At 38.4% G+C, this 21,398-nt stretch overlaps 1 protein-coding gene across 4 annotated transcripts in view; it reads right to left on the bottom strand.

Annotated features, from left to right (window-relative positions):
• Nucleotides 1–21,398, bottom strand: part of LIN52 (lin-52 DREAM MuvB core complex component) — a 116,849-nt gene that overhangs the window by 70,906 nt on the left and 24,545 nt on the right. For 2 of the 4 annotated variants that reach the window (XM_058567340.1, XM_058567339.1), the window contains exon 6: nucleotides 14,398–14,785. The exons of 1 other annotated variant lie outside the window; for it this stretch is intronic. In XM_058567340.1, coding sequence (XP_058423323.1) covers nucleotides 14,784–14,785 — 2 coding nt within the window. In that variant the 3' untranslated portion in view covers nucleotides 14,398–14,783. Of the gene's footprint in view, nucleotides 1–6,961; nucleotides 7,073–14,397; nucleotides 14,786–21,398 lie in introns of those variants that run through there. One more of the 4 variants, XR_009223718.1, reaches the window with a different exon arrangement.

Below are 21,398 nucleotides of genomic sequence, written 5' to 3'. Positions count from 1 at the left end.
ATCCCAATACCCATTCTCCCCTTCCTCCTTTTTAAGGGAATCCCAATTTTTAGCAAGCAAAATTACAGCCCAGAATAAAAGAATACATTCTTCTGCAGCTATGTCGGTCTAGGTGACTAAGTTCTGTGGGACTTCCAGGAAGACTGCTTAAAGGGAAAGGAATCAGCTGTGTGTGAGGCCCTTTTTGCCCTTCTCCCCTCCCATTTTCTTCTTGCCTACAACTCAGGCTTGATGGCTAGAGCTCTAGCAGTCATATTGGGCCATGAGGTATCCTTTAGATGGAAGCCATGCACTAAGAAAGTGGAGTGGAAAGAAGCCTTAGTCACTGATGACACTGTGGAGCTGCCCTACCAGCCTGGGCCTGTCTACCTCCAGCCTTCCTTTTTGTGGGGAAAAAGAAACTCTACTTTGTGTAAGCCACAACTATTTTGGATTTCTTTTTTTTTTTTTTTTTCTTTTTTCTCCCCAGAGACCCTGTACATAGCTGTACATCCTAGTTGTAGGACCTTCTAGTTTTTCTATGTGGGACGCTGCCTCAGCATGGCTTGATGACCGAGGAGTAGGTCTGCGCCCAAGATCCGAACCTGTGAACCCGAGGCCGCTAAAGCGGAGCACACAAACTTAACCACTGCGCCACCGGGCCAGCCCCTGGATTTCTTACATGTAGTTGAACCTCATCCTAACTAATAGACCTGATATCCACAACTTTTTAGCCTATAACCCTGCTAGTACTTTAAATTATTCATTTCAATGATGTCTTAAGACTTTAGCAAACAAAAGTGAAGTTTTATAATGTATACCCCACTTCCACCCTAAATTGTATTTTCCTAGTCACAGGGGCTTAAAATCTTTAAATCATTTTGACTGTTGTTTCTGTCCAGTCTGTTACAATTTTATATGTATTTTTCCCCCAAACCTCTCTCAACTATCCCCTCCTTGGCATTCACACTGTCCTTTCTAGTACAAGCAGTTATTGCACTCTTGGACTGCAACAGCTTCCTAGCTAGTCTCTCAGATCCATCATCACATCATTCAATTCTCTCTGGGAGTTGCTGTCAGACTTTTGAAAACGATTCCTCAGCCTGGTCCTTCAGGCTTTCCATAACCTAGTTCCTCCTCACTTTTCCAACCACACTTTCTTACAGTCTAACTGATCCATACTCAAAAATTTCTTTCCAGTCTGAAGTGTCTTCCTTCCTCCCATACGCGAATATTAGCCATTAAGTCACTTCAAATTTCACCTCTTCCAAGAGGTGTTCCCCGAATTCTTTACCACACTTTTTCCTCTTTAGGAACTTGTAAAACCCATGCTCAGAGAGGGAAGCATGGTGTAAGATGAGCATGGTGTGAGAAAGGCCAGATCATGCAGAGATACAAGGCCAAGTTAAGGTTTTTGCTTTTATCCTAAAAGCAATGGGAAGCCATTGATGGGTTTTAAGAAATGAATGAGGCCACATGTCAATTTGCATTTCAAACATATTATTCTGACTGAAGAGTGGAGTAGCTATTGGATAAAAGATCAATTCTACAGCTAATTTGGCTAGAAGAAGGGGAGAATTCCAGAAACAGATTAAAGAAGCTTGATAAAGTAGGCTTGTTGTAGAGGGAGAACTTGAAACTCAACATTGTCGAGGAAAATGATAGTCCTTTGAGTAAATGTATGTTTACCATAAGAAAAACTGGTAAATATTTATTAAAAGAGCTAACGTGCAGAATTTAGTACTAAATGTTCTCCTATCAAGAATGTATTGACATTTACAATGCCTGAACCTTGACTGGATCTTGGTTAAAAAAAAGTTACACAAGATTTTTAGTGACAATTGAGGAATTTTGAATGTGGAATGATGTTGGATATTTTCCAATTATTGTTCATTTTTCTTGGATGTAAGAAGAGTATTATTATTTTGTAGGAAATTGTGCTTATTCTTAGGAGATAAGTATTGAAGTTCTAAAGTATTTAGGGGTAAAGTGCCCAAATAGTTTAAGGAGAAAAAAACAGAACACACCAACACATACACACACACACACGTGTGTGTATGAAGAGAGGCTCACTGGGTGCTTAAAAATTTTTAATAATGAACTACCGGAGGAAAAGAAGACAATGAAATTTCTTCTTGAGTTAGCGAAGAGTGGCTTCTCTCCTGACCTATTCGTGGCATTGATATTCATTTACTTGATAATTTGAAATAAGTTATTTTTAACCTACAGCTCCCAGGAAGTTCGAGATCTTAAAAAGTAAAATACCACATGAGGATTTTCACCCAAGAATGATCCCTTCTACAAGTAGTTAAAGATAGCCCTCGCTTTAGTTTCAAGCCTGGCTACTCTTGGATTCCAGTCTCAGCCTGATTAAGGAAAGCAAGGAAGAAGCTGCCTGCCCTTTTCCAATCTGGAGACATGTTACTGAATCTTTCTCCAGCATCTATATTTATGAAACCTTTAATACAAAGTTATCAATCCCTGCTGTGTAGCCATTTCAGAGACTAGCAGTTACACAATTAGTATTCAAATAACCTTCTGCTGTGTTGCTTTTTTCTTTGTTAATACCATTATCCTCCAACACTGTGTGACTGTTGGCTAATTAAATGCTTGTTTTTACTGAACTTGACAGCTGACAGCAGCAGAAACAGAAGCAGACAACCATAAACTCTTTTCCCTCCAACCAGGAGAAAAATGCTTTCCCTGCAAAGCCAGAATGCTATACTGTCTCCATCTATCAACTATTTTTTGTGAGGAAACATTCTTAGTAATAACAAGCCTTTCAACCTGAGCAATCAGAAAGCTTATTTCTATAGTCAGACCTAGCTAGACATCTCACTCTTCTTTTGACTAATTAAGCAGGCATACAGGTGAAGCTCACTGACTTAGTCCAAACTTACTGTGTTTACAACCAGATCATATAAAATGGATAGAAGACAAAAGAAAAAATAAAGGTCTACATCAAAATGGATGTCAAGCAGTTCCAATACGGCATTCACTAAAGAAAACAATTTTTTAAGTACATAAAACAAAATAGGAAGTTACACCACCAAGTTAGGAGGAAAACTTGAAGTTTCGTTTGGTTGGTTGTTTTTAGGTTATTGCATATGTTTGTTAAGCTGGACCTAGTAAGCCATATATTAGAAGTTTTTTCTGCTCTAGAATTCTCACAAGCCTACTCCATGAAGAACACTGCTTGGCATGATGGGGAAGGAAACAATGAGTGAAAAAGTGTCCCTGTTCTAAAGGAGGGCAACGACTGACTGACAAGTAAAGGAGCCCGAGTAGCTTATTCCTCTTACCCAAAGAAAGTAATTTATCCCTTGTTGAGTAAGAAGAAACCCTATTATGGCAATAGGAGAGATAAAGAATTAAAACCACAGACAATTTCAAATTTCATTTTAGCTATATTTTTCTCTAACCACACTTTTTACCACAGCTTCTGGAAAGAAGCCAAACAATTTTATATTATAACATCTTTAATCTTCCCTCTCCCATCTACTGGTAGAAAGATGGCAAAAAGAATGCAAGCAGAAGAAGGAAGAGAAGTTAAAGGTATGGAGAAATCAACTCAATAACTCTCCATATTATTTGGACTTGGGGGCTGACTAAAGGTTGAGATTTATCATGCATCTTATCCTCTCTTTGTTAAACTGTACTGCCACCTACTACTCTTTTAAACTATCTGGCAGAAGGTTCAGGGCTTTGATGCAAGGACAGTTTTGATTCTTGAGGTATCTGCTCGAATATCAAATGTACTAGAAGGAAAGTATGTGTGTTTGTTTTTCCATCTATTTTAAAAGAGCTTCTCTTAACTTCAGTTTCTTTCACAATTGCTATAAGGAAAGAAAACATTAGAAAAATCCTGAAGGGTCTTTAAAGACAGGAATATTAAGAATTTCTGTTTTAAGACTCCCTTTCTCACGGCAAATGGTTGAGGGCACACCACTTCAGGCAGTGAGGAAAGAGCCATTAATAGTGGAGAATTAGGGCCGGCCCCGTGGCTTGGCGGTTGTGTGCGCACGCTCCGCTGTTGGCGGCCCGGGTTTGGATCCCGGGCACGCAACAACACACCACTTCTCCAGCCATGCTGAGGCTGAGTCCCACATACAGCAACTAGAAGGATGTGCAGCTATGACATACAGCTATCTACTGGGGCTTTGGGGGAAAAAATAAAAACAAATAAATAAAAAAAAAATAGTGGAGAATTAAGATATGGCAGATGTAGTTGTCATCAAAAGTATAGCTGACCCCACTCTTGAAGAGGAATGAATGTTCTGAAGGAGAAATCTGGTGTTTTAATTCTAAGAAAAGGAAAATGGAAAGACGAAAAAAGACCCAAGTTTAATTATCAACAGTGAGAGAAAGGGAAAGTCATCTTGAAGGCATTGTATAAAATTAAGTTAGACAGGATTTTTCACAACTACCACATCAATATAAGTTGCATTTTCACTCAAGAAACGAACATTGTCCATGCTGTATTTTCAACACAGTTATCCAACACAAAATCATTTTACCTTAAACAATCCAACCAACCAACAAACAAGAGAGGCCAAGGTCTAGTATCAATTCCTATCCTACCATTCCTAATCTCCCAGCAAGTTAATGCAAATCAAAGCAAGCACTTCAGTGCTGCTGGTAGGGAAGACTGTTCCTTTCCCAAGAGAGGTCTGTAAAACAGGACAGTCACTGACAGCAGTACAATTACTGACACAGATACAGACTTTATGGACATGTTTATCTCCGCTGTAAATCCACACTCTCTCTCCACTCCGATTCACGAGTCATAAAGAAATTGCAGATAATGAAAAAGTTGGGGAAATTTACAGCATGTCGGAAACCTCAGACAGCCAGAAGAAATTAAAGAGCTGACTAGGGATAAATCACACAGGTACAATTAAAACTTCCCGCATACCTCCTTCATTTCCAAACTGAGGCACAGTCCAATGGAGCTGATGAAAAGTTGAGGTCATGACTCCTCAGGTTGTAATCATTTCTTAACTAACTGCGTGTTAAAAATTAGCCAATTCACGGGTCATGTGTAAATGCTGATTTCTTGCTGTTACCTTGATTTCCTTCACTCTCCACTAGAAGCACCCACAGAGCAATTCTGTCTGTAAACAGGCCAAATTGCAACAAGCAATAAGTGAAGAGGTGATGTCTCCTCTCCCACTGCCATCTCTGTAGGTGCAGGACATCTTTTACCGTTGCCACTGTGGACTGAGCATTAAAATGAGAAAGTGGAGATACAATGGGTGAATGAAATTGGGGGTTTCTTCTTCCCCAATAAATAACCATTCTGAAGGTTTCATTTGATCTCTTTTCAACATTCCAAAGGAGATTTTAAGGGACTGTTATGTTTGATACTAGAATAAGAATTACTTCTGGTGATACTTGTTTTTCAATAGTGGACTGAGTTAATGGTCCATACTCTGATGTAACCATCTCCACATAAGCTTAAATGTGGTATGGCTTTAGCTATACCATTGCCCTCAGCTACCCAACTCGTGTTTTTTACATTCTTCCAGTTACAAAGGCTACAGGAGGAGAGGAAAAAACATAAAGGCAAAACAAAACAAAAACCCCAGACTCTACCAGAATCTCTAAGTGCTAATTAATGTGCAACTCTTGTTTCAATAAAGTAAATAAGAAAAATACCAAACATAAGAAATAATGTCTATTTTTTAAATAATAAGGGTTAACAGATCGCCACTACTGAAGACTAGAATGTGAGTTAATTATGGGCCCCTCTATTCTATAAGGCTATAAAATCCTCTGTGAAGGAAAACAAGGAAGATTCTATCAAATGCTGCACTCTTCCATTTTCCTCAGCTTATTTAGATGAAACTAGCAGGTTTTTTTTTGTGTGTGTGAGGAAGATCAGCCCTGAGCTAGCATCTGCCAATCCTCCTCTTTTTGCTGAGGAAGACTGACCCTGGGCTAACATTTGTGCCCATCTTCCTCCACTTTTTATACGGGATGCCGTCACAGCATGGCCTGACAAGCGGTGCATCGATGCACGCCCGGGATCTGAACCTGGGACGCCAGCAGCGGAGTGCGTGCACTTAACTGCTACGCCACGGGGCCGGCCCCCACTAGCAGGTTTAAAAGACATTAACCCAAACACTTACAAGATCTCTCTGGAAAGCAGAAATGCAGAACACAGATTTTACCCCCTAACTTCTATGTAACTGAACCAAACTAAGAGTGTTAACAAAGTTACAGACAAGTCGATACTAATCTTTGTGTTTCTCTATAGGATGAAGCTTCAAGCAAATTAGCTCTAATATGATTTGGAAATTCTGAGCCCTGTCAAGAAATGAAGGTTAACAGGCTTTTTTAGAATTATGGAGGATGCAACTGACATGGTTTCGATTTTGTTCCTATTTGACTCCTTGATGATTTGAGGTCTATTTTACACTTCAGAGAACCCAAATGTCATTTTCATTTTATCTATTAAGATTTTATTCTCTATGGAATAAAAATAGTTCTAAGGAAATACTGAGAGCTTCAACCCAGACATCGCCACCATAAAAAACTTAGGTCCTGTCTACCTCACGGATCTCCGTTCTATTCACCCATGAGCATAAGACATGGTCTCTGATCTGCTTTTGCTTATAATGAAAAGTTCCTTAGGCTTATAAGCATCAGATTGGTGTCCAGTATCAAACAAGAACTGTTAAACAGAGGCAGAGTTTTATTTATAAGTTCCCAAGAGGCAAATCATATTTTATCAAATGAGTATTTGAGTGAAGCCAAGAAAAAATTTACTGTTATTATTCTTAGAGGCAATGATACTGCTAGATTAAGAATCAGAAGACCTGGATTCTAGTCCCAGTTTCGCAAGTAACTAGGTGTGGGCAAATCAACGAAGATCTCTGAACCTCAGTTACCTCATCTGTTCAAATAGGAATCGTAGAATAGTAGTGAGAATTAAATGAGAAAACACATGTAAGAAACATAGCAGGCTCAAAAATGTTACTTGCCTTTCCCTCTTCATGAGATATGATTCAGATTCCTGGTTCTGTCACTAATGAGCTGTGTAGCTGTCCTTAGGAAGTCACCTAATATCTTTAGGCCTCTGTTTCTGCATCTGTAACATTAGAGGGTTGGGACTTGATGACCTCTAAAGATCCCCTTTCAGCTCTAACACGCTATGATTACCGATTCTACCACTAAATTATTGGGTGACCCTGGGAAAGTCACTTCATTTCTTTAGACCTGTTTCCTCACCTTTAAATACTGGAAGATGAACTAATAGAAAAGTAGACAAAGATTTTACTAGGAAATTCATAAAAGGAGGAAAAACAAGTGGCCAGTAAACATAATTTTATTAGCAATTAAAGAAACACATACAAAAAATACGGAAACACAGGGGCCAGCCCAGTGGCGTAGTGGTTAAGTTCGCACGCTCCGCTTCAGCAGCCCAGGGTTCGCCGGTTCGGATCCCGGGCATGGACTTATGCACCGCTCATCAAGTCATGCTGAGGCGGTGTCCCACATAGAGCAACTAGAAGGATGTACAACTATGATATACAACTATCTACTGGGGCTTTGGGGAGGAAAAAAAAAAAAAGGAAAAAGGAGGAAGATTGGCAACAGTTAGCTCAGGGCCAATCTTCCTCCAAAAAAATAAAATACTGCAACACAATTTTTCACCTATAAAATGGGCAAGTATTAAAAAGTTTAACAATATGTAGGGTTGGCTAAGATGTAGGAATACATGTACTTTCATTTACTGTTCTTAGAAATATAATTTGGACAAGTCTTCCTGGAGGTCACTTTGGCAATATGTATAAAAAATTTTAAATGTACCATTCACTTTGATCTAGAGCATAGGATGCTCATCACAGTGTGATTTACTTTAGCAAAACACTGCAAACAACCTAAATGTCCATTAAGAGAGAATTAATGAAATACACCATAAATAATCATATAATGGTATTCTGCACAGTCATAAAACTGATGATTTTGCTATGTTTTCATGGGTATTGAAAGATGTTCACAATGCACTAAGTCAAAAAAACAGGCTGCAGAACAGTAATGGCATGATGCCATGTACGTAAAATTTATATATATATATATGTATATATACATGTATGTGTGTTATGTATGTATGCGTGAGTGCATAATATCTCTTAGAAAGAAATGTTTGGAGGATTTGGAGGAGCATTCACCAAAATGTTAAAAGTGACCACTATTTTGGGATCCTGTCATTTTGGGTGATTTTTGCTTTCTTTATATTTTCTACAACAAACATATATTGTTTTATAATGGCAAAAAAATAAAGCTCATATTTAACTTTTAAAAATACATATTACAAAAAAGATTCTATGACTTTAACAATTCTTTTCAGTTAGATAAGCAATATCTGCTTTTCTTCTAGTCTCTGACATAAAACATGTAGATAGCTGCATCACTAACACTACAATTTACTTGCTTTACTTAGACCTATGCTGAGCACTTTACAAACACCATTTCTAATCTCTACAATGCTATAAGACCATTTTTATTCTAAAGAAAACTCAGCAGGGCTTTTACATTTTAGAAGCTGTTTTCTCCCACATTAGACGTTATTTTGAAAAGAGGAAGAAACCCCAAACTGACTGAGATCCTTAAGGCCAGAAAACTCGCTTTACTCTTAAAAAAGTCACTTTATAAATATAAATTTTATTCTCAGTTATACTTCAAATCCCAATTAGAAGCACTCCTGCACTTAGGAATTCTAAGCTGACGCTAGGAATATATTCAAGATTGCTGAAACTCAGGAAAAGCACAAATGTGGTATTTAACAAAGCACACCGGACAATGGGGTATGAGATTTGGGCTGGTTATTTGTTGCAGGATGGCCTGGATAGGCAAACAAGAAACCAGAGTACTTAAGAATAAAAACTTACGGGGCCAGCCCAGCGGTGCAAGCGGTTAAGTGCGCGCATTCCACTGCGGCGGCCCGGGGTTCGCCAGTTCAGATCCCAGGCGCGCACCAACGCACTGCTTGTCAAGCCATACTGTGGCAGTGTCCCATATAAAGTGGAGGAAGATGGTCATGGATGTTAGCCCAGGGCCAGTCTTCCTCAGCAAAAAGAGGAGGGCTGAGGGCTGTTAGCTGAGGGCTGATCTTCCTCACACAAAAAAAGAATAAAAAACTTAATTCCTAAATCATGTTGAAATTTTTAGTTGCCATTCTACATTAAAAGCACATTTAATTACTTTTTCATTTCCTGATATACATTCATGTAATTTAAACTGGAGAGATACAGAAAAGGAAACAGTCTGTGATCCAACATACAGTGGTCCTCCCTTATCTGCGGTTTCACTTTCTATGGTTTTAGTTACCCACAGTCAATCATGGTCCAAAAATATTAAATGGAAAATTCTAGAAATAAACAATTCCTAAGTTCTAAATTGTGTGCCATTCTGAGTAATATGACGAAGTCTCGCATTGTCCTGCTCCATCCCACCTGGAACACACGAAGCATCCCTTTGTCCAATGTATCCATGCTGTATACGTTACCCACCCCCCCACCTCTGTCTAGTCACTTACCCTTCTTGGTTATCAGATCGACTGCTGTGGTATCACAGTGGTTGTGTTCAAATAACCCCAATTTTACTTAATAATGGCCCCAAAGTGCAGGAGTAGTGATGCTGGCAATTTATTACAATATATTATTATAATTGTTCTATTTTATTATTAATCATTGTTGTTAATCTCTTACTGTGCTTAATTTATAAGTTAAACTTTATCATAAGTACGTATGTGTAGGAAAAAACATAATATGTACAGTCACACAGAACTTATCAATGGGGATACATTCTGAGAAATGTGTCCTAGGCAATTTCCTATATGGTACTAATCTTATGGGACCACTGTCCTATATGCGGTAGGTGGTTGACTGAAAAGTTGTTATGTGGCACATGACTGTATAGGGTTCAGTACTATCTGCAGTTTCAGGCATCTATTGGGGGTCTTGGAATGTATCCCCTGTGGATAAGAGGGGACTACTGTATAGGTACTCTCTCATCTTCCTACCAACTCACAAACCTGCATCTTCATCTATTCTCTTGTTCCTCTTGTTACGATAGAGTAGCTCTCTTTCTTCCAGTCTAAGGCCAATGCACCTGTGCTCTAAACCCTAATCCTTCAAGTCCTCTCAGAAACTTCACTTATACTTCATCCTTTTTCACCCTGTGTCTTCCATCTCTGCCACCAGAATTGAAACATATATAAGTCTATTGTCCTAAAGCAAACAATAAACTTTGACTCCACTTCTCCCTCTAGCTACCACCCTCCCTCACTCTTCACAGCCAAACTCTGAAAGCAGTATCTACATTTCCCACCTTCCACTCACTCCTCACTCCATTTCAGACTGCCTCTACCACTGCATTAAAACTACCTCACTCATCCATACATTCCACTGCCTAAACAATGTCTCCAACTAACATCTAAAACCAAACCCCATGTCAAAAACCAAACTCATAATCTTTCCTTACAAATCTGTTCCTCCTCCATTGTTCTTTTTAAAAAAGCTTTAGTGAGGTATAATTCACATATGATGAACTGCACATATTTGAAGTGTACAGTCTGGTAAGTTTTGACAAATGTATTCACCACTACCGAGGCAAAACCCTTCTGAGTCCTGTGAATCACGAGATTTTCCCAGTCTGGCTGGTGGGAGTAAGCATATTAATGGCCCAGTGGTGCCAGCCACTGTTTCCTTTAATCCTTTCAGATAGTTCTCTCTTCAGCCTCACGTAGTTTCCTCACATGAATGTGCTGATCAGTACTCAGCTGAAAACTCTAGGAGGACCCTCTGCAGATCTCCAGGCTTCTCTCTCTGTCCAGCCCTCTCCTCTCTGGTATTCTGTCCTGTGAATTCCAGCTGCCTTGGTCTCTCCAGACTCTTAGTTCTGTTTCTTCAACTCAGGGAGTCTGCAGGTCTCTGCCTGGGTTCCCCCTCCGTGAACTGCAGTTTGGAAACTCTCTCAAAGCAGTAAGCTAGGACAATCAGAGGGCTCATCTCATTTACTTCTATCTCTCAGGGATCACTGTCCTTTGTTGCCTGATATCCAGTGTGCTAAAAACTACTGCTTCATATATTTTGTCATTTAAAAAAATTGTTTCAGGTGGGAAGGCGAATCTGCTCCCTAATATTCCATCTCAGCCCAAAACAGAAGTCCTTCCATTGTTCTTTGTATGCCACTGACCTACATGCTCAAGGGAGAAATCTAGGAGTCATCCCTGACACTTCCCTCTCCTCTCTCTCATCTCCCACAGCCAACCGATGTCCTAAATTTCTCTCGAATTCGGTGACTTCTCTCCCTGTCCACTACCAGTACCCTAGTTCTAGGCACCACAGTCTTGGCTATTGCGATGACCTCCTACTTGGTCTTCCTAATTCCTCTCTTACTCCTCTCCAAACCATTCTCTACATGGCCAGAAACTGACTACTGCTTGCTTAAGCCCTTCGATGACTTCCCAAAACTCTTAGGATAATGTCCAAAATCCTTAATACAACCAAGACATCTTACATGATCCAGTCTTTGTCTATCTCAGCAGGCACTGCCTGAGTTCCAGTCATATTAGCCTTCTTTCAGTTCTTCAAAGGCACTATGCTCCTTCCCACTACCAGACTTTGCTACTCCCTCCAGAAAGCTCATTTCCCTTCCCCTCACTCAGTTAACTCCTACTCATTCTTCACACTTAAATATCTTTTTTTCAGAACTATCTCTGCTCTCTTAACCCCTAACTCACAGTGTACTTAAAACAATTTATCAGCAAATAATTATTTGTGTAATGCCTTATCTTCTAGAATGTTAGCTGTATGACAGCAGGAACCATCTCTGTCTTACTTACTGCTAAGTCCTTGGTACTCAGCACAGTACCCTGAAGGTACACAATAAACATTTGCTGTATGAATGTGAGATAGAAAAAATATATATTGGTCTCTGCCCCCAGTTCCTGATACAGAACTCCTAAAACCCTTGCAATTTCCTAAGTGATAAGAGCTCTAGGAGCACCTTTTGTCCCAACATTTATTGACCCCGGTTCCTGACACAGAGATCCTAAATCCCTTGGAATTTCCTGGGTGATGGCAGCATCTTCTGTTCTAATGAGGTGATTCTTGGTAGGCTCCTGGATGGGGGCTGTTCACCAGAAAGCCCAAACCATGATTAGAAGCTTGAAATTTTCAGCCCCACGCCCCATTCTGCAGAAAAGGGAGAGGGGCTGGAAATGGAGTTAATGATCAATCATGCCTATGTGATGAAACCTCCATAAAAATCCCAAAAGTACGTGGTTCATGGAGCTTCCAGGTTGCTGAATATGTGGAGGTGCTGGGAGAGTGGTGTGCCCCTTCCCACATACCCTGCCCTACACATCTGTTCCATCTGGATGTTCATCTGGATCCTCTATCATATCCTTTTATAATAAACTGGTAAACAGTAAGTAAACGTTTTTTCCCCCTGAGTTCTACGAGCTGCTCTAGCAGGTTAATCAAACCTGAGAACGAGGTCGTGGAAATATCCAACTTATAGCCAATTGGTCAGAAGCACCAGTGACAACCTGGACTTGCGACTGACATCTGAAGTGGGGGGTGGGGAAGAGTCCTGTGGGACTGAGCCCTTAACCTGAGGGTTCATCACCAGCAAATCTGGTGTTGCAGAATTGCTTGGTGTGGGGAAAAAAACCCACACATCTGGTGTCAAAATTGTTGTTAGTGTGATAGTAGTGTGAGAGGAAAGGAGAAAGACACAGGAGGAGTAAGAGTAGGTTTTCCCTACACAATGAATTAAATACTGTCTTAAAATAATAGAATTTTAATCCTGTAAGGATCTTAGAGGTCTTGTAGTCCAACAACTTCATTTTTCAACTGAGAAAACTGATGCTCAAGGTCACACAGCTAAATTACTGATAAAGGTGACACTAGGCAATAATAAAATCTAAAATTTATTGATAGCTTATTAGGTGTCAAACACCGTATTATGCATTTTTTTATTGAGGTAAAAATTCACATTTTTCAAGTGAATTTTTTAAGTGTACAATTAAATGGCATTTAGTATATTCACAATGTTGTGCAACCACCACTTATATCAAGTTCCAAAACATTTTCACCACCCCAAAAGAAAATCCTGTACCCATCAAGCAGTCATTCCTTATTTCCCCCTCTCTCCCACCCTCTCTCCCAATTGGCAACCACCAACCTTTTTTCTGTCTCTATGTATTTACCTACCCAGGATGTTTCATATAAAGGGAATCATACATGTGACCTTTTGTGTCTGGCTTCCTTTATTTAGTACAAATTTTTTAAGATTCACTCACATTGCAGCATGCATCAGTACTTCATTTTTATGGCTGAATAATATTCCATTGTATGTATATACTATATTTTGGTGTGGTGTTTTTTTTTTTTTCGTGAGGAAGATTGGCCCTGAGCTAACATCTGTGCCAATCTTCCTCTATTTTGTGTGTGGGACACTGCCACAGCATGGCTTGACAAGTGGTGTGTAGGTCAACACCTGGGATCCAAACCCGTGAACCCCGGGCCTCTGAAGCAGAGCACGCACGCTTAACCACTATGCCACCGGGCCAGCCCCAATATACCATATTTTGTTTATCCACTCATCCATCCATTAACGGACATTTGGGTTGTTTCCACCTTTTGGCTAGGCTAACATGAATAGTGCTGATATGAACATTCATGTACAAGTATTTGTTTGAGTACTTGTCTTCAATTCTTTTGAGTATCTACCTAGTAGTGGAACTGTTGGGTCATATGGTAATTCTATGCTTAACTTTTTGAGGAACCACCAAACTTTCCCACAGTGGCTGCATCATTTTACATTCCCACCAGCAATGTATGAGGGTTCCAATTTCACTCTGTCCTTGCCAACACTTGTTACTTTCTGTTCTTTTTTTAAAAATTATTATTATTATAGTCATCTTATTGGATGTGAAATGGTATCCCACAGTGGTTTTGATTTGCATTTCCCTAATGACTAATAATGATCAGCATTTTTTTATGTGCTTATTGCCCATTTATATATCTTCTTTGGAGAAATGTCCATTCAAGTCCCTTGCCCATTTTTCAATAGGGTTGTTTGTCTTTTCGTTGTTAAGTTGTAAGAGTTCTTTATTCTGGATACTAGACTCTTATCAGATATATGATTTGCAAAAGTTTTCTCCATTCTGTGGGTTCTTTTCACTTTTTTTGTGTGTGTGTGAGGAAGATCAGCCCTGAGCTAACATCTGCCAATCTCCCCCTTTTTGCTGAGGAAGACTGGCCCTGGGCTAACATCCACAACCATCTTCCTCCACCTTATATGGGACGCCGCCACAGCATGGCCTGCCAAGCGGTGCATCGGTGCGTGCCCAGGATCCGAACCGGCAAACCCCGGGCCACCGCAGCGGAGCATGCGCACTTAACTGCTTGCGCCACCAGGCTGGCCCCTTACTTTCTTGATAATATCCTTTGGTGTACAAATGTTTTTAACTTTAATGAAGTCCAATTTATCTATTTTTTTCTTTTGTTGCTTGTGTTTTTTGTGTCATATGTAAGCATCCATGGCCAAATCCAAGGTCATGAAGATTCATGCTAGGCATTTTATAATCATCATCCAATTTAATCCTCTCAACAACCAAAGAAGATAGGTATTATTGCCTCCATTTTACAGACAAGGACAACGAGGCTCGGAGAGAGGAAACTTGTCAAGTTAGTAAGTAGAACAAAAGGTCTGTTTCCAATAATCAGGATCTTATAATTCCCAAGCCAGTTTTTCTCTCCGTATTCACAACATGGCAGCTTGCTTCCTGTGGAATGAGGAATGAGGGACAAGACAGAAGTCACCTTCTTTCTGTAACTTTATCTCAGAAGTAGCACTACATCGTTTTTGCAAACACTAGGTCCAGCCCACACTTAAGAGAAGATCACACAAGGGCATAAGATGGGGACCATCTTAGAGGCTATCTATCATATCAGGGTTCTGTTTTAACATTACACATCCTCCCTGGGTGATCTCCTTCTCACCCACGGCTTTAACTAGAACCTATAAGCCAATGATGTCCAAAATTCTACTTCCTGCACACTAGATCCATACATTCAACTATCTCCTGGGTATATCTACCTAGATAGCCTACAGATACACTATAACCGAACTCCCCAATCTTTCTTCTCAAAGGTGCTCTTCTTCCTATATTTACCCAAGACAGAAACCTAAGAGTCACTCTTTTTTTTTAATTGAAATATATCTGACATCTAACATTGTGTAAATTTAAGGTGTACACTCAGAATCACCTTTATTCCTTCTATTACCAATTCATCTTCTACCATGTTGGCAAAGTGATATTTTTAAGAATATATTATAAACCAATGTTACTGCAATAAACAAAAAATTAAAAAAAAAAAAAAAGTCCCTTAGAAACCTTCAAAAAAAAAAAAAAGAATATAAATATGATCACGTGCCTACTGTGCTTATTTCCTATATGCTGCCCATGATGATAACAACAGTTAATAGTTTTTAAGCACTTAGTAAGTGCCAACACTATGCTCAGGTTTTATAAATAATATTGTATCAAATCATCAAAATAATACTCTAAGGTAACACATCTCAAAGTTTGATCAGGAAACTCCTGAGGATCCTGGGGATTGCAAAGACCCTTTTGGGGGTCCATGAATTCAAAACTATATGTACAATACTAAGATGCCTTTTTCACTCATTCTCTCATAAGTGGACAGTGAAGTTTTCTACAGCCTACCTAACATAAGATATCATAACATATTGAAAGCAGAAGCAGATATGAAAATCTAGCTGTCTTTTATCAAGACAGACATTAAAGAAATTTGAAAAACTGTAAAAAATGCCACTCTTCTCAGTATTTATTTGTTTGGAAAATAGTTATTCTAAAAATATGCTATTTATGTTAACATGTAATGGGTTTACTCCAATCTTAAAAATAAATATTCTTTTAAAGGTTTTTTTTTTTTTTTGAGAAAGACTGGCCCTGAGCTAACATCTGTTGCCAATTTTCCTCTTTTTTTCCTTTTTCTCCCTAAAGGCCCCTGTACATAGCTGGATATCCTAGTTGTAGGTCCTTCTAGTTCTTCTATGTGGGACACCGCCTCAGCATGGCTTGATGAGCGGTGAGTGGGTCCACGCCCAGAATCCGAAGCAGTGAACCACTGGCTGCCGAAGCAGAATGCACAAACTTAACCGCTGTGCCACCAGACCAGCCCCCAAAATAAATACTTTTAAGTTTTCTTAGTTTTAATTTCTGAAAATATAGATAGATATAACCCACATAACAACAGCTCTTTGGGGTCACCATCAATTTCTAAGACTGTAAAGAAATCCTGACACCACAAAGTTTGAGAATCACTGTTCTAAGGTTATCATCTCCAATTCACAAAAGAAGAATCCAGGGCTTAGAAAGTTAAGTAATTTGCCTCAGTGGTAGATTGAGATTCATAAACAAAGCTGTGTGACTCCAGAACTCAAACTCTTTATTACTATATTGTCCTCACCTGTTAGCTATTTATCATCTGGCTCCTTCCTACTTATCGCCAGTTATTGTTCTTTCCCTTATATCATATTCAGGTCATCACTTCTCTCCACTAGCTTTAGTTTCCTCAAACAGAGGTACTTCTGAAGCTATATTTTGAAAAAGCAATTCCCACAAGTTGCTCACTACAATAGCATAACACACCCTCCCAAAGCTTTCTTTAAACCAGACAAACTTAAGTTTTTCAACCTATCAATTACAGATAAGATATAATTCCTTGGATCTGACCTCTTAAGAATTTCTTCTTAAAAACAAACCTCACAGGGGCTGGCCTGGTGGTGTAGTGGTTAAGTTCGTGTGCTCCGCTTTGGCGGCCCAGGGTTCATGGGTTTGGATCCCAGGTACGGACCTACACACCGCTCATCAAGCCATGCTGTGGCGGTGACCCACATACAAAATAGAGGAAGACTGGCACAGATGTTAGCTCAGGGCCAATCTTCCTTGAGCAAAAAGAGGAAAATTGGCAACAGATGTTAGTTCAGGACCCATCTTCCTCCCCCCCAAAAAAAACAAAAAAAACTCCTCACAAAAGGTCCACAGTGATGCCAACAATTACACTAACCTCCCAGTAGACATGTTTTGGCACCATGAAACAGGGAGTTAAAGTCATTGCTTACATGCTTTACATTAGTTACAATGTATTCATTTCTACAAAGGGTCTATGAACTGAAAAAGAAAACTATGCTGGACTGTAAGCCACTAAAGACTGTGTATAGTGCTTCAGTGATTTCCTAAACCTTCACAACAGAGATGCCCAAACAAGCTCTTTTTCTTCAGGCATCTTCACAGCAATGCATTTCCTTCTTCATGCTGGCTTTTCTTAGTTGACTGGGAAATTGGACACAGATTCATTTTCACAAGATATAGCTCCAAGCGCCACAAAGTTACCTTTTTTTTTTTTTTTAATGTTTAAAACTATTCCTCAAAAGAAACCTATTTAGCAGGCTCAACTATTTCTAAAAATAATCCACTGCACAGGGTGGATGTCTCATTCGGGGTCACACTGTAAGGTCTATAAGCATAGCACTTATCTAAGTCATTAATAACCCAACTGAAATCAATGGCTCCAGTATAATTCCCTGTGGTTTCCCCATCCCATCCAAACAACTTTTCTTTATTCCAACAATTCTCTGTTGCTTGGATCTGCTGTTTCCATTCTATATTACCAATTCACTCTATATTTCTTATACTACTAGCCATAATGGTTTCCATACACATACAAAAAGATCTGTCTTCTGTTTTTATAATTAAGTGATGCAAGTTTTAATTACTAATGTGAGACTAAAATCTTCCATGTTTTTTCCTTTCCAATTCTAAAATAATTATATGCATCAACTGGGTTATTAGTTCATTATGCAAGTTCTTTTATCATATAGTGCCAGAATAGTCAACAAATAATTAAAGATGCTTTGGTTTTTCAAGGAAAGTGGTTTTCCAAGGATTTTCAAATGACAAATGGTAACATTTAAAAATGCATCACTTAACAACGTTGTCAGAAAACTTAAAACATCAAATCAGGAAACCAGTGAGTTGAGGAAAACACACCTTCACTTTCTCCACTTGAATTTTTTCTATTATGTAACCAGTAATAATATTCTGATGTTCCCATGAGGGAGACGAGGGGGAAGAAAACAATTCAGCCAGCCCAAGTCACACTTAGTAATTTAGTATTTATTTCTAAGATACTACGGCTTTGACATTATCATAACACAAATTAAAATGATGCGGTGGTATTAACAAAAAAAGAAAATACTGCTAAACTTAACTACACTAAAATTCAAAACTTCTGTTTAAAGAAATTTGAATATGGATTGTATATCAGATAACCATATTATGTTAAATTTGAGCGTGTTAATTGTATTGTAGATATGTAGGAGAATGTCTTTGTACTTTGTGTGTGTGTGTGTGCATGCATGTGTGTGTGTGAGGAAGATTAGCCCTGATTAGCCCTCGGGCCAGCCCCAAGAATGTCTTTTTTCTTAAGAAATAATGCTGAAGTATTTATGAAGTGTCAAGGTGTCTATAGCTAGCTCTCAAATAGCTCAAGAATAAAACAATAAAATTAAAAATTATATAGAGAGGGGCCGGCCTGGTGGGGTAGCGGTTAAGTGCACACAGTCCACTCTGGCGGCCCAGGGTTCCCAGGTCCAGATCCCGGGCGTGCACCAATGCACTGCTTGTAAAGCCATGCTGTGGCAGCATCCCATATAAAGTAGAGGGAGGTGGGCACGGATGTTAGCCCAGAGCCAATCTTCCTCAGCAAAAAGAGGATGATTGGTATAGGATGTTAGCTCAGGGCTAATCTTCCTCACACACAGACAAAAAATTTATATAGAGAGAGATAAAAAAAGCAAATGTGACAAATGTTAACAATTGGTGAACAGGTGAAGGGTATATGAATATTTATTGTACTATTTTTCAAACTTTATAAAGAGATTTGAAAGCTGACAAAATATAAAGTTGGGAGAAAAAAACCAAATTTCATTAAAATGCACCATTAAAAAAATGAAAAGGCAAGCCACAGAGTGGGAGAAGATATTTGCATTCTATGTAACTGACAAAGGATGCATCTCTGGAATATATAAACAATACTTCCAAATCAATTTTTAAAAGATTGACAATCCAATTTTTAAAGACGGGCAAGACATATGAATAAGCACTTCACAAAAGAGGTTATCCAAATGGCCAATAAACATAAGAAAAGGTGCTCAATCTCATTAATCATTAGGGAAATGCAAATTAAAACTACACCGAAATACCACTCTACCTATTAGAATGGCTAGAATTTAAATGACTGAGAATATAACCATTGGTAAGGACTTGGAGCAAGTGAAATTGCCGGTGGGCTTATAAGTTGATACAACCACTTTGGAAAACTGTTTGGAAGTATCTACTAAAGTTAAACATATATATACCCCCAAGTTAGCAATTCTACTCTTAGTTACATATACAACCAAAACGCATATACCAAAAAAACATATATGAAGAATGCTCATAGTATTTATTTGTAATAGCCAAAAGCTGGAAACAGTCCAGACGTCCATCGTTAGTGGAATGAAAAAATAAATTGTGTTGTAGTCTTACAATGAAATACCACACAGTAATGAAAATAAACAAATGACTGCTATAGACAATGTCATGAACGAATGTCATAATCAAAATGATGAGCAAAAGAAGCCAGACACAAAAGAGGATCTAATTTGTGATTCCATTTGCATAAAGTTCAAAAGCAAGCAAAATTCTTTTACGATATTGTAAGTCACAATAATGCTTGCCTTTGGGGAAGCAGCAGGTAGTAAGTGGGAGGGGCATGAGGAGGCTTTATATATTGGAAAGGTTCTATTTCTTGATCTGCTGTGGGTCATGAGTATTAATTTTATGAAAACTCATTGAGTTGTACATTGTGATTTGCGTACTTTATTATATTTCAATTTTTAAAAGTTTATTAAAGAACAAAAACTGATGGAACAGTGGAATATTTTTATATCCTGAATCTGAAGTCTCATTTTAGTTCTCTTCTCTTTACATTCCGTATCCAAAACTTCAACCTGTCAGATTTAACTGTCCTCTCAAAGGATTTCTTCACTATTATCCCACCAACCAACTTTAAATGTATCATCTTACAACAGAGCCAATCAAATGTAACAGTTCTTCCTTTAAATTTATCATTCTTTTTTTTCTATTATATTTCTCAAATCTTTTTCAGTTATACCAAACATTAGTAGCTTTCACCAAGCTTTTAGTTTAGACTCACTGGTTACAGATACTTCTCTTCTACATATCAAAAGTCATTATTTTTCTAGATTCCTACAGCAAAGTGCTTTGTCATCATTCATAAATTCCCATGCAGTAACACCACTCCCCAGATCATATTTCTAACACAAACCAGTGGAAAGAACTAAGAAAAAAACAAAGAAACTGACATTACATTTAAAACAAAAAACATTCTTCATTTTATTGAAATCTCTAGAGTACCAAAAAGTAAAATAATTAATTAAAAGACAAAAAAAAAATCAGAAAATGCCAGTTTATTTCCCCCAGAGCAGAAACAGGCATTCTTATACCCAAAGCCTGGAAAGTTGAAACTCAACTCCGCACACCTATTGCAATTATTCTGTTCTCCTCTCTTTGTCATAACATAAAATTATATTCCAAGCTAAAGGAAAAAAAAATTATTGGGTCCATTTTACTTCTCAACCAAACAGCTGCAGTTCCATTTAAGACTGACAGACATTCTAAATGGTTCTTTGCTCCTCCTGAGCAGTTAATATTGAGTTCAGTTCTCCAACTACAGGGAAGAGAGGCTGAAAACATAAAGCTTGACAGGATCTTGGCCAATGTTTGCTTATGAAAAGATGCCTCTTTTGCCAACTAAATCATCTCTTGCCCTTGACCCAACAGCTTACCACTCCTTTTGTTCCCAAATTTCTACTTCTAGGAGGACATGCTAAGCATGGGAAATGAAGTATCATTAACTTTCACTCTGCTATTCATCACTTGCTTAAAATGATCAATTGTTGTTAATGGATCCAGTCATTTTTATTTAGAAACAGTCCATAAATGAGTTTAAAATTTTAACTGCACAGGAAATTAGGAGATAGATCTTTCAAGTAACTATAATTTTGTTTCTAGAATGGTATATAATTTTTCTTTATTTTTTTAATAATTTTTTTTCTGCTCCACAGAATCGAATGTGTTCATTGTTGACAATTTGGAAAACTCAGAAAATTTTAAAGAAAAAAAAAAATCACTCAGGATAGCCATTAAAATATATTGGTGTATTTCCTTCCAGTCACCTGTCAATGCCCATGCTCTCAAAACAAAACAAAAAAGAAAAAAGAGAGGAAAAAAACCCTGCTGATTT

The sequence above is a fragment of the Diceros bicornis genome, chromosome 24, assembly GCF_020826845.1.
Source record: "Diceros bicornis minor isolate mBicDic1 chromosome 24, mDicBic1.mat.cur, whole genome shotgun sequence".
Lineage (NCBI taxonomy): Eukaryota > Metazoa > Chordata > Mammalia > Perissodactyla > Rhinocerotidae > Diceros > Diceros bicornis.
The sequence above is the reverse complement of the archived record's forward strand: the minus strand, read 5'-3'. Positions and strand labels throughout refer to the sequence as shown.